We start from the raw sequence: 24,007 nt of genomic DNA on the forward strand, positions 1-24,007 counted from the left end.
GGAAATAATAGGTCAGTAAGTCTGACCTCAGTGGCTGGGAAGATGTTGGAGTAAATTGTTAAGGATCTGGTTTTGGGGTACTTGGAAGCACATGATAAAAATCGGCTGTAGACAATATAGTTTTCTTAAGAAAAAATCTTGCCTGACAAATCTGTTAGAATTCTTTGAAGAAATAAGCAGGATCAACAAAGGAGAATCATTGGATGTCGTGTACTTGGATTTTTAGAGAACCTTTGACAAAGAGCCCCACATGAGGCTGCTTAGCAAGTTAAAGCCCACAGTATTACAGGAAAGATACTATCATGCATAGAGCATTGGCTAATTGGTAGGAGGCAAACAGTGGAATAAAGGGCACCTATTCTGGTTGGCTGCCTGTGACTAGTGGTGTTCAAACAGAGGTCTGTATTGCAACTGCTTCTTTTTACGTTATATAGCAATAATTCAGATGACAAGATTGATGGCTTTGTGGCCAAGTTTGCAGATGATACGAAGATATGTGGAGGGGCAGGTAATGTTGAAGTATAAGTGCTACAGAAGGGCTTAGACAGATTAGGAAAATGGGCAACCAAGTGGCAGATGGAATAGCGTTGGGTATGGTCATGCACTTTGGTAGAAGTAAAAGCTGAGACTATTTTCCAAATGGGGTGAAAATTCAAAAAAAAAGTGTAAAGCAACTTGGGTGTCCTCGTGCATGATTCCCTAAAGTAGTGGGCACCAACCTTTTTAAGCTCAAGATCCCCTACCTCAGCCTTAGTAAAAGGCAAGATCAACCCCCAGATCAATTAGTTACACACATGCGCACCGAGGCAGAAAAGACCAGAAGTAAAACCAACGCCGCAACCCGGAAGTAGAAATAATGTATAAACACCAGGGGTACCCACCCTTTTTTTGCACCGCGAACCAGTTTAATATTGACAATATTCTCAATATTCTTGCAGACCAGCCAACGGGGTGGGGGGGGGGGGGTGTTAAACACGATGGGAATACAGCGATATTCGGAGCAGGTTCCTTATGTCCAGTCTATTCCGTAGTTTAGTTTTCGCAGCTCTCAGCACTTAGCTTCTGTCCTGCGCTGCTCACGTTTCTTCCTGCTGAAAAAACTCAGTGGGTTTGTCTTTAATTGCAGGGTGTTTGGACTCAAGGTACCGAAGCAGTTCTGAGGGCTTCAATGCCTCATTAGACAGCCACCCGCCCGCCACCAGATGCCTTGGCTAGGTGCAGCTGGTCGTGGGTGGGGTGAGAGGACGAGATCAGGGCCCGAGGTCCCCGTGCCGCTCTCACAGTCCAGACTGAGCAAGGAGTGCGACAGAGCGCCCGCCCCCCTTGTAGGATCTATCAGCCGACAAAAGCTTGTTTCAGTAGATCGCAGCGAGGTAGCTGCTCTGATACTTACAAAACCCTGAGCCTGAATTAGGTCGTCTGCGAATATTTTAGCACCAGGTTCCCCACAAATATTTGGTGTGGTGAACAGGTTTAGAGGCAGCGCTCCAGGGCAGTAGTGACGGCACTTCCCGCTAGCCGCCTGAGGCCAACTAGTGATCCCCAGCGCGAGGGTGTCACTGCATTTCGGCGACTGATGACCTCACCGAAGGTCATCAGTCCTTCATTCCCAAGTTCAACAGTGGGCACAACAGGGAATGTGTAAAGGTGCAGCTGACTCATATAATTTCCTCGTGGCCCGGTAGTTGGGGACCACTGAATTACACTGTGTAGTGCGGGGGAGCTACATGCATGCACACTGGGCAGAAAGAACAGAACTAAAACCCCACAACCCGGAAGCAATCTCTCAACAGTATTTGTGCATTTATTTTTCATCTTTTTTTGGGATCTACTGGGAAAGTCTCAAAGATCAACTAGTCCATCGCGATCGATGGGTTGGCGACCACTACCCTAAGGGTTAATAATTTGTAGGTTGAGTCAGTGGTGAGGAAGGCAAATGCAATATTAGCATTCATTTTGAGAGGACTAAAATATAACAAAGGACGTAATAGAAGGCATCGGTGAGCCCTAACTTGGAATATTATGATCAATTTTGAGCCCCTTATTAAGAAAGGATGTGTTGACATTGGAGACAGTTCAAAGGAGGTTCACAAAAATGATTCTAGAACTGAAGGATGTTTGTTGGCTCTGGACGTGTACTCACTGGAATTCAGAAGAATCGGGGAAATCTCATTGAAATCTATTGAATATTGAAAGATGTTGAAAGCCCTTGACAATGGGTGCGGAGAGGATGCTTCCTATGGTGGGGGACGTCTAGACCAGAGGACACAGTCTCAGAAGAGGGGCATCCATTTAGAATGGAGATTAGGAGGAATTTCTTTAGCCAGATGGTGAATCTGTAGAATTCACTGCCACAGGCAGCAGTGAAGGCCAAGTCATTGGGCATATTTAAAACAGAGATTGATAGAGTCTTGATGAAGGGTTTCGGCCCGAGGTGTCGTCACTACCTCCTCCCATAGATGCAATCTGGCCTGCTGAGTTCTGCCAGCATTTTGCGTTTTTATTGATAGTGTCTTGATTAGTTAGTGCATGAAGGGATACGGGGAGAAGGCAGGAAATTTGGGCAGAGATGAAAAATGGATCAGCCACAACAAAATGGGAGAGGAAATTTGCTGAGCCAAATGACCTAGTTCTGCTCCTGTAACTTATGGTCTTATAACAAGTTAGGGAACCTTGGTCTTTGAGAAATATTGAGGCCCTGGTTAAGAAGGGGGACTGCACAACAGATATAAGCAGCAAGGAACAAATGAGGTGCTCAGGAGTAAATGAAATGCAAGAGAATACTTGAAGGAAATCAGAAGGGCTAAAGAAATGCAAGAGGTTACTCTGGCAGAAAAGGTGAAGGAGAATCCTAAGGGATTCTAGAGATATAAGAACAAAAAGATAGCAAGAGATAAAATCAGTCCACTTGAAGATTAGCGTGGTCATCTACGCATGGACCTGAAAGAGAGGGAGATCTTAAGGGAGTATTTTTGCATCCGTATCCATTCAGCAGATGGACAGAGTCTACTGAACCAAGTCATAACAGCACTGAAGTCATGGACCATATACAGATTACAGAGGATGTGCTGCTTGCTTTCTTCAAGTAAATTATGGTGGGTAAGTCCAAAAGGCCTGACAAGGTGTCCTTCTCAGACCTCGTGGGAGGCTAGGCTAGGGGAAAAAATGTTGGGGCCATGGCAGAGGTATTTAAAACGTCCTTAGCCACAGGCAAGGGGCCAGAATACCAGAATATAGCTAAAGTTATCATATACTGATCAACCTCCAGGTGAAAATGTTACCCCTCAGGTTCCTCTCTCCCCCCCCCCACCACCTTGAACCTTGATTCCGCAACCCTGGGAAAAAGACAACACATTGATTCTATTTATATCCATCATGGTTCTTTTAATATCTCTGAGATCACCCTTGTTTTCCAACTCTCCAATGAAAACAGCCGCAGTATGCTCAACCTCTCTCTGTAACTCAGTCCAAGTCACAGCAACTTCCTTGTAAATTGCTGCTACATACTTTCCAGAGAAGCCGGGAATCGCTTGCTCTGGACCGCCCAACCTGGTAGTAAGTAAGGACCACTAAAGGAGCGTATGCAGCAGAAATCAGATGCACCGCAGAGGTTCAGAGGAAACTCGCCGCGTGCAAGGCTCGAGCTACCTCCACTTCCACTGCAGCACCTACCCTCATGTGTCCCACATGTGGGCGAGCTTTCAGGGCCCAGATTGGCCTTACCAGTCACCTCCAGACCCACTGTCACAAACCCTCCACCTGACAGAAGTCGTGGTCATCTTCGACTACGAAGGACAAACAACAAAATAACAAAAACTTCCCAGCTTAATGGAATCTTTGTGACGAAAATAGCCCATATGCATGTAATTGTTCAGTGAATTTCCCAGTAATTATGGTACAGTTGCTACTGTATTTTTCTAGAAACTTGTTAGTTTTTAGCAGCAGTCATCATGCTGCATAAATCTGGCTATTTTATAGGTTAATTGTAATCAATGCAATTTTATCTGAGCATGAGAAGACTACTACTTTTTAGTCTGGTCTTTTCTTGTTTGCTCAACACTTCATCTTGTTCTTCTTTACTCTTTTAATAGCTAATAAAACAATCATAAGCAAAAGCTTTACGCCTAATTCTTGAATTCTGAAAAACCTTTGGATTGCAAAAGCATCAGGATCCAACACCTTGGCATAGTTGGCAGGAATGGTTGCAAAGATTTAAGGACATTGAAGGATCCCAGATGAAGGGAAAAGCTTTACTGTATATATTTAATAGGAGGCAAGACCTTCCACCTTGCTTTTCTATTGCATAGAAATTGTCTAGTTCTAGCTGCAATACACCATCTGAAGTGTTAAGAGTGAAGGAAAACTATTATAATTTGCTCTCTATTGGTAAAGTTAAATGCGTATAAAATGAAATCTGGTTGCAATCTAGTGATAAAAACCAGCACAAATTAAGTGTTCTGCATGACAAAAATTGGTACAAGCTTAAGTACCCAATACATGCTGGTGGAGTAGCAGTAAAATTAGTATCATCAGATTGTACAAGTTGAAGGTAAAAGCAAGCACAAATTAAATGCTCTGCACAATAAAATATTAGTATTTCTACTTGACCAGACTAATGAAGAAATTAGAGCAATGTTTTCAGTGTTGAATCTAATGAAATTTGGCTGCTAGACAAAATTAAAAGGGCATGGGGTAAGATCTAGAGAATGCCTGAAGGAAAAAACATTAGCAATCGTATCAGTTAAAGAAACGCGAACGTACTAAGCTAGAAAATCAAGTATGTGTATTGGAATGAGATCAAGCAAAGTCTGAAGATCAAATATGCAGTTGAAATGTTTATAGAACAAGTAATAAAGGAAAAGGAAAACTGGGATAAACTACAAAAACAGGATAAGACAGTACAAATTATAAAGAGCAAATGTCTTCATTCACTAAGCAAGCAAACAACAGAACCAGTGTAATCAGACTGAAATGCAGACACTCAAGGACAAACTGAACTAATATAAGAAAACCCAGCTGGGCTCTCAAGTGGGTGCTCCACTAGTGGCAGTCCTCCACAGGATACAGTCCCGACATCACAGTCCTCCAAAGCAGCACCATCATCTGACCTCAGTAATTACGCGATGCACATGACCGGGGGTCGGCAACCTGCGGCTCCCGAGCCATTTGTGGCTCTTTCACCTCTGTGCTGCAGCTCCCTGTGGCTTTGGGAAATAATTGGTCAGTATTTAATTAAAACGTATTTTATGTTAGTTTGTTAGCTTTTGAAATGTAATTATGGTGATCTTGTACAACCTAAGTGTAGCGACACATTTCCTGCCACATCCGAAACGGCTCACAATTAGCCAGCATTCCGGCTAAGGGAGATAGCCTACGGGGGTTTGTGAGTACGCGTCTTTTGCAGCATCTGCGTCCATGGGGGCTGGGTTGAGGGAGGCTTAAAAGCAAGGCTGTTTAGTTCGAATAAAGCTATCTTTGACTGCAGTTTACTGACACCGCTACAACGTGTTTTTATCGCTGGCTGTCCAGACGGAAGGTGCTGAAACGCTTTGTCGCGTGTCTGGAAGAAGTGAAAACTTTCCTGGGCAGCAAAGGGCTCACCTTTCCTGAGCTGGAACAGCCAGAGTGGCTGGAAAAGCTACACTTCATGGTAGACATGACAGCGCACCTGAACACGCTGAACACAGCTCTTCAGGGGAAAGGACGTACAGCCCTGCACATGTTGGAGGATGTTTTGGCATTCGAGCGCAAGTTGACAGTGCTTGCCAGAGATTTACAGAAAGGCACTTTGTCTCACTTCCCCAATTTGAGAGAGTTCAAACAAGGTCACGACATGATAATTTCGGAGTATTTACATTCTGCAATCATCGCAATGCAAACATCGTTTGGGAAACGCTTCTGTGAGTTCAGAGAGGAAAAAAAACACATTATCCTTCCCGGTCACTCCCTTAAGCATCGATCCTTCCCTACTGAATACGACTGCATTGGCAGGTGTGAGTCAACCTGATCTTGAGATGGAACTGGCCGACATAGCCGACAAAGACATATGGGTGTCCAAGTTTAGACGCTTGACAGCAGACCTTGAAGATGTTGCCCGTCAGAAGGCCGTTCTTGCTCAGAAACACAAATGGAGTGATATTGAAAACCTCACAGATGACAGCTTGCGATCCTGTGTAAAGATGAAGGTGACATCATACAGCCCTGATGTGCAGACGCTGTGCGCTGAGGTCCAGGAGCAGAAATCCCATTAACCAAGTATGATAAATATTTTAATTGCCTATTATTTTACTTATATTCATATTTTTTCATTGTTCAGTGAAATAGTCCTTTCATTTTTCAGGATGACAGCTGGCTGACGTTATTTTTGGTTTGCTGCTGGCGGAAAATTTAAGTTCGGCGTTTTTCATAAATACAAGAAGGACTCAAATAGACATTGAATATTTTACTTAAAAGTAACTTTCAACCCAACGTCTTTTTTTCGGAGTTCAAAATGTTTTTGTTGCATGCAGAAATGTAATTTCGTTTTCTCTGCAGGAGTTCATCAATTTCATAAATGCAACACATTATAGTTTGTTTATACATAGCATAAAGGCAAAAAAAACGTTGTATGCAGTGTTATTTCATTTTAAATGTCAAACGGGTTTTGCGGCTCCCAGTGTTTTCTTTTCTGTGGGAAACGGGTCCAAGTGGCTCTTTCAGTGGTAAAGGTTGCTGACCCCTGCACATGACTAACTACAGTGACCCCTAGTGGTTTATGTGAGGATGGCAATGATGGAACAATAGGATGTTGGCAGCCATATGACAAGCCCCAAATAAAGACTATAAGTGAAGACATGCAGATCTGGAGATGAGCTCCATGAAAGGAGACAGATGGTTTTTCCATCAACCACCTGAAATAGAAAAGACTGATAAATGGTCAAATAATCTATCATTCTTGAGGCACATAATATCATCCAATGAACAGGTCTGGTGAGTTCAGCTACACTATTGTCATTGGGCACATAGGACTATGAGGATATTACTGTACAAGGACAATAACATGCCATGGTGATGCAAACCATTACAGAAAAATGCTTCTATTAGACCCATAGCTGATTCAACACACATAGCTCTCAATGATTAAAGAAGAGTCTGAAAGGTTGGATGGGCTATGGTTTCATCAGAAAGTATGACTCCTGGTATTGCTGCACAACAGGCAGAATTGAAAGCCCTCATTGAATCCTTTAAGATGGCAGAAGGAAGATCAGCTAACATCTACACAGATTTGCAATATCTTTGGAGTCGTTCACAACTTTGGAAACTTACAGAAGCAAAGGGGATTTCTTATGGCTGCAGACATCCAATCAAGAATGACTAGCTTGTAAAGAACTAATGTATGTTATACAATTGCCATCAGAAGTGGCTGATTGCCACTCCAAAAGGAATACAATGGAAAGCTATGGAAATGCATTTGCAGGCGAAATTGTGAAAAAGCGAGTTGGAAGTGATAAAGGTAGTAAAAGAAATCAAAGAATTAGAAGTACAGAAAGCAGATGAACCAACAGAACAGTTACAGAAACAAATTTGAATTATCACACACTGTACAATATATTCAAGATTCAAACTCAGTACTCTAAAAAAAGTGGTTATAAAAGGGCAGAAATCCTGAAACGGTTTTCATTTGGAGAAGGAAGTCAGAGGATCAGAACGGGAGCGCAGCGGGAGCCATCTTGAATTTTTCTTATTCTAATCGGAGTTGAGAAGCGGGACTGCGCAGGCGTGTGATGGTGGGCAGTGAAGCGGGGAAGATTCAAAAAGGACACAGCCTTATATAGTGGGCAGCATCGTTTGTGGGTAGTGGAGTGAGCCGGGAGCAGAGTGAAGGCTTAAGGGCTTGGGCTCAATGGGCTTAGGCCAAAGCAAGGCAAGGTAGGAGTAGGTTTCAGTTTTTCCTGTTATTGAGGAAAGGGGAAGTACGAGTGTGAGGGCAGCTTGTTGTTCTCGGTGTCGGATGTGGGAGGTCCTGGAGTCCCCTAGCCTCCCGGAAGTCCACATCTGCGCCAGATGCGCCGAGCTGCAGCTCCTAAGGGACTGTGTTAGGGAACTGGAGCTGCAGCTCGTCAGTGAGAGTGAGGAGTTGATAGAGAGGAGTTACAGGCAGGTGGTCACACCGGGGCCACGGGAGGCAGGTACTAGAGCGTACCCCAGTGGCTGTACCCCTTAACAATAAATACTCCTGTTTGAGTACTGTTGGGGGGGCGGGAGGGGGGGAAGAGACAGCCTACCTGGGGGAAGCAACAGTGGCCGTGCCTCTGGCACAGGGTCTGGCCCTGTAGCTCAAGAAGGGTAGGGAAAGGAAGAGGAAGGCAGTAGAAATAGGGGACTCAATAGTTTAGGGGTCAGACAGGCGATTCTGTGGATGCAATCAGGAGACCCAGATGGTAGTTTGCCTCCCTGGTGCCAGGGTTCGGGATGTTTTTGATCACGTCCAAGATATCCTGAAGTGGAAGGGTGAGGAGCCAGAGGTCGTGGTACATATTGGTACCAATGACATAAGTAGGAAAAGGGAAGAGGTCCTGAAAGGAGAATATAGGGAGTTAGGAACGCAGTTGAGAAGGACCACAAAGGTAGTAATCTCAGGATTACTGCCTGTGCCATGTGACAGTGAGAGTAGGAATGGAATGAGGTGGAGGATAAATGCGTGGCTGAGGGATTGGAGCAGGGGGCAGGGATTCAAGTTTCTGGATCATTGGGAACTCTTTTGGGGCAGGTGTGACCTGTACAAAAAGGATGGGTTACACTTGAATCCTAGGGGGACCAATATCCTGGCAGGGAGATTTGCTAAGGCTACTAGGGAGGCTTTAAACTAGAATAGTTTGGGGGTGGGAATCAATTTGAAGTGACTAGGGGAGAGGAGGTTAGTTCACAAATAGAGAAAGCTTGTCGATAGTGTGTGACGGAGGATAGGCAGGTGATAGAGAAGGGAAGTGCTCAGACCGAAGATGTAGGAGAGAAGGAAGAAAAAGATAATACAGTTGATCACATCGTTAGGGATAAACAGAGGAAGAGGTGGAGAATTTCTTAAATGCATTTATTTTAATGCTAGGAGCATTGTTAAGAAAGGTGGATGAGCTTAGAGCATGGATTGATACCTGGAAATATGATGTTGTAGCTATTAGTGAAACATGGGTGCAGGAGGGGTGTGATTGGCAACTAAATATTCCTGGATTTCGTTGCTTCAGGTGTGATAGAATCGGAGGGGCAAGAGGAGTAGGTGTTGCATTGCTTGTCCGAGAAAATATTACAGTGGTGCTTTGGCAGGATAGATTAGAGGGCTCATCTATGGAACCTATTTGGGTGGAATTGAGGAATAGGAAAGGTGTAGTAACACTTCTAGGGGTGTATAATAGACCACCTAATGGGGAGTGAGAATTGGAGGAGCAAATTTGTAAGGAGATAGCAGATATTCGTAGTAAGCACAAGGTTGTGATTGTGGGAGATTTTAATTTTCCACACATAGACTTGGAAGCCCATTCTGTAAAAGGGCTGGATGGTTTGGAGCTTGTGAAATGTGTGCAGGTTAGCTTTTTGCAGCAATACATAGAGGTACCGACTAGAGAAGGGGCAGTGTTGGATCTTCTGTTAGGGAATGAGATAGGTCAGGTGACGGACATGTGTTGGCGAGCACTTCGGATCCAGTGATCACAATACCATTAGTTTCAACATAATTATAGAGAAGGATAGGACTGGACCCAGGGTTGAGATTTTTGATTGGAGAAAGACTAACTTTGAGGAGATGCGAAAAGACTTAGAAAGAGTGGATTGGGACAATTTGTTTTATGGGAAGGATGAAATAGAGAAATGGAGGTCATTTAAAGGTGAAATTTTGAGGGTACAAGAATCTTTATGTTCCTGTTAGGTTGAGAGGAAAGGTTAAAAGTTTGAGAGAGCCATGGTTTTCAAGGGATATTGGAAACTTGGTTCTGAAAAAGAGGGAGATCTATAATAAATATAGGCAGCATGGAGTAAATGAGGTGCTCGAGGAACATAAAGAATGTAAAAAGAATCTTAATAAAGAAATTAGAAAAGCTAAAAGGTACGAGGTTGCTTTGGCAAGTAAGGTGAAAATGAACCTGAAGGGTTTCTACAGTTATATTAATAGCAAAAGGATAGTGAGGGATAAAATTGGTCCCTTAGAGAATCAGAGTGGACAGCTATGTGTGGAGCCGAAAGAGATGGGGGTAGATTTTGAACAATTTCATTTCTTTGGTATTCACTAAGCAGAAGAATATTGAATTGTGTAAGGTAAGGGAAACAAGTAGGGAAGTTATGGAAACTATGAAAATTAAAGAGAAGGAAGCACTGGCACTTTTAAGGAATATACAAGTGGATAAATCTCTGGATCCTGACAGGATATTCTCTAGGACCCTGAGGGAAGTTGGTGTAGAAATAGCAGGGGCTCTGACAGAAATATTTCAAATGTCATTAAGAACAGGGATTGGCGTATTGCTCATGTGGTTCCATTGTTTAAAAAGAGTTCTAAGAGTAAACCTAGCAATTATAGGCCTGTCAGTTTGATGTCAGTGGTGGGTAAGTTAATGGGAAGTATTCTTAGAGATGGTACATATAATTATCTGGATAGACAGAGGCTGATTAGGAATAGTCAGCATGGATTTGTGCATGGGAAGGTCATGTTTGACAAATCTTATTGAATTTTTTGAAGAGGTTACAAGGAAAGTTGATGAGGGCAAAGCAGTGGATGTTGTCTATATGGACTTCAGTGAGGCCTTTGACAAGGTTCCCCACGGAAGGTTAGTTAGGAAGGTTCAATCGTTAGGTCTTAATATTGAAGTAGTAAAATGGATTCAACAGTGGCTGGATGGGAGATGCCAGAGAGTAGTGGTGGATAACTGTTTGTCAGGTTGGAGGCCAATGACTAGTGGTGTGCCTCAGGGATCTGTACTGGGTCCAATGTTGTTTGCCATATACATTAATGATCTGGATGATGGGGTGGTAAATTGGTTTAGTAAGTATGCAGACGCTACTAAGGTAGGTGGCGTTGTGGATAATGACGTAGGTTTTTAAAGCTTGCAGAGAGATTTAGGCCAGTTAGAAGAGTGGGCTGAATAATGAGAGATGGAGTTTAATGCTGATAAGTGTGAGGTGCTACATTTTGGTAGGAATAATCCAAATAGGACATACATGGTAAATGGTAGGGCATTGAAGAATGCAGTAGAACAGAGTGATCTAGGAATAATGGTGCATAGTTCCCTGAAGGTAGAATCTCATGTGGATAGGGTGGGGAAGAAAGCTGGTATGCTGACCTTTATAAATCAGAGCATTGAGTATAGGAGTTGGGATGTAATGTTAAAATTGTACAAGGCATTGGTAAGGCTGAATGTGGAGTATTGTGTACAGTTTTGGTCACCGAATAATAGGAAAGATATCAAATAGAGAGAGTACAGAGAAGATTTACTAGAATGTTACCTGGGTTTCAGCACCTAAGTTACAGCGAAAGACTGAACAAGTTAGGTCTTTATTCTCTGAAGTGTAAAAGGTTGAGGGGGGACTGATAGGGGTATTTAAAATAATGAAGGGGATAGATCGAGTTGACATGGATAGGCTTTTTCCATTGAGTAGGGGAGATTCAAACAAGGAGGACATGATTTGAGACTTAGGGGGCAAAAGTTTAAAGGTAACATGAGGGGGAATTTCTTACTCAGAGAATGGTAGCTATGTGGAATGAGCTTCCAGTAGAAGTGGTAGAGGCAGGTTCAGTATTGTTATTTAAAGTAAAATTGGGTAGGTATATGGATAGGAAAGGAATGGAGGGTTATGGGCTGAGTGCGGACCAGTGGGACTAGGTGAGTGTAAGCGTCGGCACAGACTAGAAGGGCCGAGATGGCCTGTTTCCATGTTGTAATTGGTATATGGTTATATGGATGGAAATTATACAGTGATTATGACACTAGTTACAGACTTAGTAGGTCCAACTACATTGCTTCCTTATCTGGCACAGCAGATACACTCCTCAGGACACATTGGAGTGAACAAGATAATGAGATGCTCCCAGTGGTGGTGGAATCCAAAGTGTGTAGCAAGGCACAAAAGGATACAAGAAGGCAAGAGATTGGGCTGAGAGGGAAATGAATCAGTCATGATGGAATGCCAGAGTAGACTCAACAGGCCAAATGGGAGGCTGGAAATTGAGACAGAATGGCATTAGGGTCTGTAGAGAGACAGCAGCACATGTAGCCCAAATTGTAGTCCAACTCTGTTTTATTTATTTGGCGATAAAGCGCAGAACAGGCCCTTCCAGCCCAATAAACCACACTGCCGAGTAACCCACCTATTTAACTGTGGCCTTGTCATAGGACAATTTACAATGACAAATTAACCGGCAAGTCTTTGGAATATGGGAGAAAACTGGGGCACCCAGTGGAAACCCTCACATTCCACAGGGAGAAGATACAAAATCCATTACGGATGGTGTTGGAATTGAACTCCAAACTCTGAAGCCCTAAGCTGTAATAGCATCATGCTAACCACTACAATGCCATAGCACCCCAATATTACTAGCTTTTATGTATCCTTTTCCATTAAGATGGAAGGAATTTGTTCAACTTCACTTTTGTTTTCTTGCTCCTCAAAATATTAGTCTTTGCCAACATTTTAACTTTTGGTAATATTTCCTTCTTCTACATCAACTGAAGTTTTTTTTATGCCTTATTTCATTGATCACTCTTTTTTTCCTTTCATTATAACTACCTTGGTCCCAATTTACCAAATTAGTCTTGCTACTGTGTGACAATGATGGTTCTAGCCTCATAACATCAGAGAGATACAGCACTGAAACAGTGTCTTCAGCTACTGGATCCGTGGTAATCCTCAAGCACCCATTTTTTCCCAACCCGTTTTTATTTTTTTCTTCCCTCCCCATTCCCCCACCCTTCCCCCCCCCTACAAATTCTACTGCACATTTATAAAGTAGGAACAATAACTTACCAATCTACATATTTTCATTTGAAATGTGGGACAAAGTACAGTAATTTCTTCAGTCTAAAATTTTTGATGACAGTTTCTAAAATGCTTCTCTTCAATAGGGCTCTACAGCAAGTCAGCCAAGCTCCGTTTGCCTCTCTCCTCAGTCATAAAGGAATTTAAGTCAAGGAAAGTAGGCCTCATCATGACCCTCAAAGACTCCAAAAACAACAAGGTCAGTGAAGCATGAGTCAAGATACAGACAAGGAGTAAATGCAAGGCAGCAGAGGCGGTAGAAGAAGCAGAGTCCCGACTTCACCACAGAGACATTGTCAGAAGAGTTAAGGGCAGACAAGGCCTGTGATGTGAGTCGACAACCAGGTGGAGGGAGGCCAGACAGCACTTGGTCCAGCAGGAGATAAGGAAGAAAGAGGCGGCGGCTAGATATGTGCGAGCAGTGGAGATGGGGAGTCAAGGGACCTGGACGAAGTGGGGAAACAGAACAGAGAGCATGGGATGACATGGAAATATACATCTTCCCAAATCCAGTTCTGAGGGTTGTGTATGATGTATCACCAACTCCATCAAACCTGCGGAACCGGGGAGTAACAGAAGACCTAATGTGCCATCTAGCATATTCTTTCCTCATGCCAGTTTGCCCTTTTCCAGGGAAGGTACAGATGAAGACACAACCAGGTTTTGAGAGCACTCGCCCACATTTTGGAAACAGAGAGATAAAAGGACCACAAAAAGGACAGCCAACCAAACTTCAACAACTTCATCAGGACCAGGGAACATGCTGCAGCAACAAACAAGTTTGTAGAGACAGTATCCTGAGCATGGCAAAAGACTGGGAGATGAAGGTCGATCTTCGAAAGAAGCTGGTGTTTCCACCAGTAGTAGAGACCACACTTCGACTAGACTTTCTACTATTGTCAGAGTAACAGTACCATGGGAGACCCGATGCCAAGAGGCTCGCAAGAGGAAGCTTGTGAGGTACAAAGACCTGATGGCGGACTGCAGATGGCAGGGCTGGCAGACGTGGAACTGCCCTGTCAAACTGGGGGCAAGAGGATTTCCTGCCATGTCATGCTGGAAGATGATGGCAGCTTTAGGGATACAAGGGAGAACCAGGAAGAGAGCTGTTAACACCATGGCCCAAGCAGCAGAGAGCATCCAGTTGGCTCTGGCTGCGAAGGGACGATAGTAGCTGAATGTCTGACCGTCGGGGGTAGCTTGATCAGCTTCTGCTGTCCCACCATCCCAGGGATGTTCCAGGATAAGGGATGAAACATCTGAAGATGGATGGACCTGGCTGATGACTCAGCAGTCCAGCAGCAGAAACATCACAGCTGATTAAGGTAATATAAATCAGCTACTGATAATTTACTGTCGTAACTTTTAATGCAATTTCCCCACCGAGCACAGTCAACTCATACTTCAGTGATATTCCTATAATCTGAAATATGGCCCTGATTTCAAGTTAAATTATATCACTTGTGATTTTAAATTCTCTTTACAGCCTCTCTGTTGGCTCCCAAGAAAGGTATGATGCACTCTGCAATTATGTTTAAATTGCCAAGTATTTTTAAATATCAAATAAGTTAAATGATTTGGCACATTATTTTACCTCCACATAAGTATGGACCTTTGTCAAATCATACTCGCATGCCAATAGGTTTCTTGGCAAAAAATGAAGAATGTATTGGTCCTTATGGAATGAAAAATGCCTCATTTGCATCAGTAAAATATTTGCAGAACTGATGACTTTATGCCCACAGTTACATGGTGTTTTAGTTACTTTATTAATACTGTAGACTATTAAGCAACCAATAAAGAATGCTTCAGAAGGATGAAAATCACGAAGGGGCACTGCATTTCCAAATGCAGTCAGATTTTTTTGTGTATGGAGACACATTGTTAATGGGCACAATAAATATAGAGCAGTGAGATGGACAGCCAGTCTTTGGTACCCAATCAGAGCTCCTGAGAGAGAGATCGGGGACCCGCAGTCTGGATGGTAAAGTACACCCAAAGTGGATAAGGATTGAGGAGAGGGCCACTGACAGGGCAAGAGTGCAGGGATAGGAGTTGAGTCACCAAGGAGCTGTAGGAAGTGAGGTGGGGTATGTGCAAGCAGCAAAAGGAACACAAGAAAGGTGAAAAGTAGGAAGGGATAACATAAGTGAATGGTTGTGGGTTGTAGAACAGGGAGCTGAATGTGGATATTCAGGAGGAAGTGAGTGTGCCTCCTGCAGTGAGTTAAGCTGGAATCGCAGGGATGGTCTCTTCAACCTGAGTGGGGTCCTTCTAGTCACTCCTCTCTGAACTCCCTTCACCCCCGAGAAAGGTATCCTTTTCTTTTTTAAATCTTATCAATTTTAAACAAATATAAATGAAAAATGAATATAAAGAGTTTGAGAGTACATAATTAATAGGTTAAGGTATAAATACAAATAGATGATAATCCATATATAACCTCCCAAACTCATAGTGGTTATAAAAAATGGAGAAAACTTTTAAAAACACAAAAAAAAAGAAAAACCTAACCAACATGGGCCATTGCATTATATCAAATATACACAGTAGCTTCAAAAACTCCGCACCTCCATCCAAATAATTAGGGATAACAAAAGTAAGGTTTAGGAAAAGTCAATTTAGCTCATATGAAAATTTTGAATAAATGGTCTCCAAATTTCTTCAAATTTAACTGAAGGGTCAAAGACAGCACTTCTAAATTTTTTCTAAACTCAAACAAGAAACAGTTAGAGAAAACCACTGAAATATAGTTGGAGGATTAATTTCGTTCCAATTCAATAGGATAGATCTTCTAGCCATTAATGTAACAAATGCAATCATCCACTGGGCTGTGGGGGGGGGGGGGATAAGCAACTATTATCCACCATTGGTAAACCGAAAATTGCAGTAATAGGATGCGGTCGCAATTTGATATTCAGAACTATTGAAATAATACCAAAAATATCTTTACAATAATTTTGCAAACAAGGGCAAGACCAGAACATGTGGGTCAATGAAGCGACTTCAGAATGACACCTGTCACAGGTTGGATTTAACATAAGAATAAAATCGAACAAGTTTATCCTTGGACATGTGAGCCCTATGTACAACCTTAAATTGTATTAGGGCATGTTTAGCACAAATAGAAGAATTGACTAATTGTAAAATTTTCTCCCACTGCTCTGTGGGTATAAGACAGAGAAGTTCTTTTTCCCATTCCTTCTTAATTTTTCCCTGATACTCCTGGCTGTATTTTCATGATCATATTATAAATGATGGCTACTAAACCCTTCTGGCAAGGATTCAGAGCTAAATTTTTTTCCGTAATGTCCATTGGACATAATTTTGGAAAAGACTAACATATTATTCAAGAAATTTCTAACTTGCAAGTATCTAAAAAAAATTAGTTTTAGGCAAATTATATTTATTGGATAGCTGTTCAAAGGACATAAAACTGCTATCTAAAATTAGATCACAAAAACATGTTATACCTTTTGTTTTCCATAACACAAAGGCTTGATCCATAAAAGAGGGTCGAAAAAAAGTTAAATAGAGCTTGATAAGATAAACTTATTCAAGCCAAAGAATTTACGAAATTGAAACCATATTCGCAATGTATGTTTAACTATGGGATTAGTTATTTGTTTATTCAATTTAAATAAAGTAAAAGGAAGCGAAGATCCTAAAATAGAAAACAATGGAAAGTCTTGTACAGATTTAATCTCCAAATTTACCTGTTGTGGGCAAGGTACTATAACCGATTCTTGCATCCAAAATGTTAAATATCGAATATTAACTGCCCAGTAGTAAAACTTCCTTCCTTCTTGGGCTTCTGTAAATATTTTTTAAATAATCTAGGATTTTTATTCTGCCACACATACGAGGATACTTTGGAGTCAATAATATCAAAAAAAAGATTTAGGAATGAAAATTGGTAATGCTTGAAATAAATATAAAAATTCGGGTAATACTATCAGCTTGATAGCATTAATTAATTATTTAAGAATTATTAATACATTCAGATCACCTTTCTCAACATTTTCCAGAAGCCCAATTATCTGGGGATTCTGTCTTCAAGACCGGTTTTCAAGATCAGTAAGTTTAGATTTATAACAATCCAGCAGTTGAGAAGTCGAAGATTGCTGCTGTTCCAGAATTTCAATTTTGCAATCTCTCTGGCGAGCAGCATCTTCGAGAGCTAAAATTCTTGCTTCTTCTTGTTGAGAATCCAGTGTGAGTGATTTGTTTTGCGTTGACCGTCTTTAAAGTTTCATTGAACATAGAAAGCTTTGGAGTTAGTTTATTCTCCACTTTCTCAAGTCTCTCATCCATAAGTTTCGCAATTGCTTCCAAAGTTAACGGTTCTTTCTCGAGTTTCAATTCCTTAGGTTCTCCTGGTTTAGACATTTTAACGAGGTGAAAAATAATTCAAACAGTCGAAAAAAATTCATAAATATCAACCCCTTTAGAATAGGTATAGACAGAGGTCAATTAGGGGTGATTGTAGGTAGAAAAATGTAAAAGGATTGGAGCAAAGCCTAAAACTGTCTCACTCCATAAGCGCCATCTTGAGACCTCCCGAGAAAGGTACCCTAGACCTCTCTTGTCCAGTTCCGTCTGGCACAGCAGTGATTTAAAGAGTCGGTGAATATAGAAATTTAAATCTAACCAAGACTACTGCGAAAGTATGAAGGCCAGTGGCTGTAGTAAATTAGGATTAGCTTTTGCAGAAATAACATTACTTGCAAAACAAAATTCCTTTAAGGCACAATAAAAGCACAAACAGTGGTCCATACAAAAGAAAAAAAGTTAAATCAAAGGAAAAGGCAAAGAAAGTTACCAGAAATGGCAAGCAGTAATGGATTGGGATCTTTTATTCTGATTTTACTGGCTCTAAATTTTAATATTCCCCATTTTATTCCTGCTAGCTATTTGATTTCTAAAGTATAGAAATTCAGCTTTTGTGTTTCTCAATAGTTTACTCTCATTTTGTTTTAGTTTTCCTTCTCAATTCCCTCGACACCTTTTACCAAATTGCACACCTTTTCTGGCAGGGTGAGCAGGACGCAATGACAACTTGGGTCAACACGCGAGTTCAGAGTTCAATTCTGGCAAGGAGTCTGTTACCTCCTCCTCACGGAACGTGTGGGTTTTCCCACAGGCTCTGGATTCCTCCCAGGGTAGGTTAATTGACCACTGTAAAAAATTGTCCTGTGATTAGGTTAGAGTTGGGGTTGTGAGGCTCCACCCTGTATTGCTAAATAAATCATACTTGCATTTTTATGGTACCAACTGCAATTTCTCTTGAAATTCATAGCTGCACCACTTTTCCAATTATGTCCCTGTGCCTAAGGAACTTATTTACTGCAAATTCTGTACTTCTTTAAATGCTACTCATCAACACATCCTCTCACATAGCTTCCAGCCAACAACCCGCAAACCTTTAAAGTTCCCCTTTAAACATACCATTAATGTGCTTATTTATACCAAGCACATTTTAACTATCTAATGAGACCTATGAACAATTCCACAAATGTTTTCTATCTTCCGCTGTTTCCTGGAACCACTCAATTGAATTCTAATTTGCTACAAGGGTCTACCAGTTTTTTTTAAACTGCAATGAACTACAACGTTCAATCACATTGTATTAGCATTAAAGCAAAAAACAGCAAACTGCTGGAAGAACACAGCAGGTAGAGAGCATGGGCGTTCAGTGGGGTGGAAGGACTTGTTGACATTTCAAGTGAAGACCCTGTATCGGGCTTCAGATATGCTAGACCATTAGTTCAATTCATCTGCAGTCTTTTATATTTCAATTTTCGTGCCGTCTGTTCGTTTTAATACATGGAATACCTCTCATCGTGGTTTAGTTACCAGTGAAGCAAATTAAGGCGCGCAGGTGGAGCAGGCAAACCGGGTCGGGGTTGGAGTGCAGAGATATGGGTTTGGGAGTTGCATGTGGAGACAGTGACGCTGACCGGCTATTTCAAGTGTTGAGCATAGGTGAGTTGAGGGCCATTATCACTCACCTGCCTTCCGGAATATGCCCACCTGGGAGCCAGCCAGTGCCATGTAGTCGGAGTCGGTAATAACACGGACCCGCACCCCGCGGCCGTACACGGCGAGCACCAGGCTGCCCAGGTCAGAGCTGGAGATGGTGAACACACAGACGTCGAGCGAGCGGCCTGCACCGAGCAACAGGCGGGCCAGGCTACTCAGCGCGCTTTCCCCGTGCGGCAGGCTGCAATCACAGTGTCTGGGGCTCAACAGCAGCGGCCGCAAGCAGGTGACCGGTGTCGGGAAAAACAGCACCTTGGGCTTTTGCTCACGAAACTTCCTCACGTAACGGAGCAGGTAATAGAGGCCTTCAGCTGTCAACAGAGCGCCGGTAAACACCGCCAGGCTCCGCAATGCCAACACGCTCCAGCACATTCTCGCAATGGCTTCTCCTAACCGACCGCATCACGTGCCCAGCCCAGACTCCGAGCGCGCCGAAACCGCCCGCACGCGGGACTCCGAGCGCGCGCAGTCCACCCGCACGCGGGACTCCGAGCGCGCCGAAACCGCCCGCACGTGGGACTCCGAGCGCGCGCAGCCCACCCGCACGCGGGACTCCGAGCGCGCCGAAACCGCCCACCCGCACGCGGGACTCCGAGCGCGCCGAAACCGGCCGCACGCGGGACTCCGAGCGCGCCGAAACCGGCCGCACGCGGGACTCCGAGCGCGCCGAAACCGGCCGCACGCGGGACTCCGAGCGCGCCGAAACCGGCCGCACGCGGGACTCCGAGCGCGCCGAAACCGGCCGCACGCGGGACTCCGAGCGCGCCGAAACCGGCCGCACGCGGGACTCCGAGCGCGCCGAAACCGGCCGCACGCGGGACTCCGAGCGCGCCGAAACCGGCCGCACGCGGGACTCCGAGCGCGCCGAAACCGGCCGCACGCGGGACTCCGAGCGCGCGCCGAAACCGGCCGCACGCGGGACTCCGAGCGCGCCGAAACCGGCCGCACGCGGGACTCCGAGCGCGCCGAAACCGGCCGCACGCGGGACTCCGAGCGCGCCGAAACCGGCCGCACGCGGGACTCCGAGCGCGCCGAAACCGCCCGCACGCGGGACTCCGAGCGCGCGCAGCCCACCCGCACGCGGGACTCCGAGCGCGCCGAAACCGCCCGCACGCGGGACTCCGAGCGCGCCGAAACCGCCCGCACGCGGGACTCCGAGCGCGCGCAGCCCACCCGCACGCGGGACTCCGAGCGCGCCGAAACCGCCCGCACGCGGGACTCCGAGCGCGCGCAGCCCACCCGCACGCGGGACTCCGAGCGCGCCGAAACCGCCCGCACGCGGGACTCCGAGCGCGCCGAAACCGGCCGCACGCGGGGCACTGACTGTTGCCATGTCCCATTGTGTAACCTTATGGAACAGATACTAATATACTGGTTGAATTACATTTTGGAAAAGAAAGGCGATACAGTGTTTGATCAGAGCAGATTTCGGAAGTGTGGAATAACTTTGGATTCAGTTTTATGTTTACAAAATGATATTACGAAAACATGGATAACTAAAGAGGTCGTAATAGCAGTATTTTTTGATATTGAAAAAGCATGTGATGTGTTATGGAGGAGACGTCTTTTACTTAAACTAGGGAAATTAGGAGTGAGGAAGGTTATGTAATTTTTTCTGAGTTTTTTATTTGGATACTCTATGTAGGTCGGGGTAAATAAGCTATATTCGGGATTCGATAACATAGAAAACGGGACCCTACAAGGCAGTATTTGTAGCCCTTTATTGTTTAATATTATGATTAATGATATTTTCCCTGAGTTAGGGATGGGCAAATAATTTTTTGTAGATGGTGGAGCTTTATGGATTAAAGGTAGAAATTTCAATTTAACTGTATTTAGGATGCAATTAGCATTTAATAAAGTCGAAGAGAGGGGAAACACATGGGTTTTAAGCTTTCAGTAGCTAAAACACAAGTTATGTGTTTTACAAAGAGGAGCAATAGACCTGCATTTGATTTGAAAGTATATGGCCAAACTCTTGATGAAATGTAGTGGTAAGATTTCTCAGCTGAAATGGAAACGCCATATCAGCAAAGTAATTGATAAATGTAAAGGAGCATTAAGTATCCTTGGTGTCTATGTGGATTTTCACGAAAATCTTCAATGACCATATATATTTGTTTAATTTGATCTGTTCTTGATTCAGGCTGTGTGGCTTATGGATCAGCTTCATCTGCACATTTCAAATGTTTGGATGTGATCCAAGCACAGGCTTTAAATTTGTATTGTGATACAGTAAGGTCAACTCCTGTTTCAGCTTTACTGGTTGAAATGAGACAAATACCCTTACAGTAGCAGAGGTTAGATAGATAATTACTTTATTGATCCCGAGTAAAATTACAGTGTCACAGTTGCATTACAAGTGCACAGATATAAATATTAGAAAAGAAGTAGAAAGAATAAAAAATAAGTTACCACAAACATTCTAATAGGAGGGAGGGTCATCACTTCCCTGGCTATAGATTGACTCATAGAGCTTAATGGCTGAGGGTAAGGATGGCCTCATATAGTGCTCTTTGGAGCAATACTGTTGAAGCTGATGTTAACATACTAGATTAATCTGAGGGTGCAGAGAAATGATTACTCTGTCAAAAGTGTGTTGGAAGACTTTTGGGAAAATCACATGGAGAGTTTTTAATTTTGGGATGCTCTATGTAGGTCGGGGTAAATAAGCTATATTCAGGATTCTATAAGGTAGAGAACTGGACCCCACAAGGCAGTATTCGTAGCCCTTTATTGTTTAATATTATGATTAATGATATTTTCCCTGAGTTAGGGATGGGCAAATAATTTTTTGTAGGATTAAAGGTGGAGCTTTATGGATTAAAGGTAGAAATTTCAGTTTAACTATTTAGGATGCAGTTAGTGTTTAATAAAGTCAGAGAGGGCAAATTCATGGGTTTTAAGCTTTCAGTAGCTAAAACACAAGTTATGTGTTTTACAAAGAGGAGCAATAGACCTGCACTTGATTTGAAAGTGTATGGCCAAACTCTTGAAGAAATGTTGTGGGAATATTCACATGGAGAGTGTTTTTAATTTTGGGTGGCTAGGTTCTCACACTTGGAACATAGGTGCTGGATTACGCAATATACCCCATTCTAGCTTTCTCAGTAACCCCTTCTTGCTTTTCCCCCCAGTGACATTAGTTCATTTTACGTTATAATGATTTAATGAAGTCCAAGGATCCAGATATGCCCGAGAGTGTTGGTTCATCAATATGTTACGAAAAATTATTGTGGTATGTTCACCATTTTTACTGATGGATCAAAAGATAATTTAACTGGGAATGCTGGTGTGGCTGTTTTTGTGTCAGGTAATGATAAAGTAATGTCTTACTAACCATTTATCAGAATATTCAGCTGAATTGGTTGCCATCATTGTGGATTTACAGTAGGTGGGGGAAATTTGTCCTTGCAATGTTGTAATTTGTTCAGATATTTTTCGGTTTTGATTAGTCTTAACACAGGTCATTCTAGCAGTGGGTCAGTGGGTCTGGAAGTTCTTCAAACTTAATTTTATATTCAAAGTATTGTTTTACCTGTTATCTTGTGGGTCTCTGCACATAAAGGTGTTGAGGGGAATGAGCAGGTTGATTGTTTAGCTAAAGTAGCTGTTCAACTGTGGATATAGACCTTCAACTTAGCAAATCAGGAACTAAGGACCTAGTGGGCTAAGAATTAGGGAATAATGGCAAGACTTGTGGGATAATGGGCATAAGGGGAGACACCTTTACAGAATACATAAAACTGTTGGATTGATGGGAGAAGGGGGTAAAACAAGAAGGGAAGAAATTATATTAACTCAACTTAGAATTGGGTATAGTATGCTTAATTATTCCTTGTTTCTTGGAAAACATCATTCTGGGGTGTGCAGGTGTTGTCATCATTATGAAACAATTGAACACATTCTAATACATTGTGAAGCATATAAGGTTGAAAGAAATTACTCCTATCTTTAGGGGTTGATAGTCTTCAGTTCAAAACTGTAAGTTAGGGAAGTGACTTTAATTCACAATATTGTCTTTCATTATTTACAATCTTTTGGGGTAATTTAGTTTTCATTTGATGAAGAACTAGTAGGGGTTTTATTTCCCAATTCTCTACACCACACTCCAGTTGGTGGCGCCAATGCACCTTTAAGTTCGACTGCCAACCGTCATTAAGTCAGAAGTTGTTGTTCGGTGATGTCATCCATACATTTAAACATCTTGATGTACAACATGCCTCCTGACAGAACAACTGACCAAATTTGTCACTGACACAGTTCTTGTGGAAAACAGATTCTGCATCGATTGAACAGTGAATTATTGGCTCTCCTTATTCCAGCTTTTTGAAAAGACCATAAGACATAGGAGCAGAATTAGGCTATTTGGCCAAAAGTCTCCCTCAGTTATCCACTGTGCCCAACAGTGAATTTAATTCCAATCCTTAGTTATTGCCGGAGGGGAGACAAAGAGGCTGCAGAGGGTGGAATCTGGAGCAACACAAAACGTTGGAGGAACTCAGCGGGTCAGGCAGCATCCATGTAGGGAAATAGACAGTTAACATTTCAACTTGATATTGTTCATTAAGATTGAAAGATACAGGGAAGATGATAGCCATTATAAAGAGGTGGAGGGAATGGGTGAGGAGTAAAGGTGAGAGGGGAGAGTGAAAATTATGTTAAGCTGAGAGGTGATAAGTGGAAGTTGCTGCATCTTCTAAAGGGAAATGTGTTTTGAATTCACCCTGTTCAGACCTTTCACAATTTTGTGGAACTTGATTAAGCAGACTGACTTACTGAGTCCATCCAAACAAATTCCTAATCTAGATGGGTGGTCCTCATGACTACAATCGAATATCAACATCTCTTAAATTTGGAGACACGAGACTAAAGTGACTGGAATACTAGAATATGGAGCATCAAAATGCTGTAGTTACTTGTTGGGGGGGTGGCGTTCAAGAGTGTCAGGGACATTGGCGAGTGCAGT

General features: G+C 43.0%; 2 protein-coding genes across 4 annotated transcripts in view; one reads left to right on the top strand and one right to left on the bottom strand.

The window, feature by feature from the left end:
* pld6 (phospholipase D family, member 6) overlaps positions 1 to 19,535 on the bottom strand; it is a 194,752-nt gene extending 175,217 nt beyond the window's left edge. For 2 of the 3 annotated variants that reach the window (XM_059979870.1, XM_059979871.1), the window contains exon 1: positions 19,008 to 19,535. In XM_059979870.1, coding sequence (XP_059835853.1) covers positions 19,008 to 19,410 — 403 coding nt within the window. In that variant the 5' untranslated portion in view covers positions 19,411 to 19,535. The remainder of the gene's footprint in view (positions 1 to 19,007) is intronic. The other variant, XM_059979873.1, reaches the window with a different exon arrangement.
* mlst8 (MTOR associated protein, LST8 homolog (S. cerevisiae)) overlaps positions 19,257 to 24,007 on the top strand; it is a 72,382-nt gene continuing 67,631 nt past the window's right edge. Inside the window, exon 1 of the mRNA XM_059979869.1 lies at positions 19,257 to 19,332. The gene's annotated coding sequence lies outside the window, so the exon portion shown is untranslated. The remainder of the gene's footprint in view (positions 19,333 to 24,007) is intronic.

This window comes from Hypanus sabinus, chromosome 9, assembly GCF_030144855.1.
Source record: "Hypanus sabinus isolate sHypSab1 chromosome 9, sHypSab1.hap1, whole genome shotgun sequence".
NCBI lineage: Eukaryota > Metazoa > Chordata > Chondrichthyes > Myliobatiformes > Dasyatidae > Hypanus > Hypanus sabinus.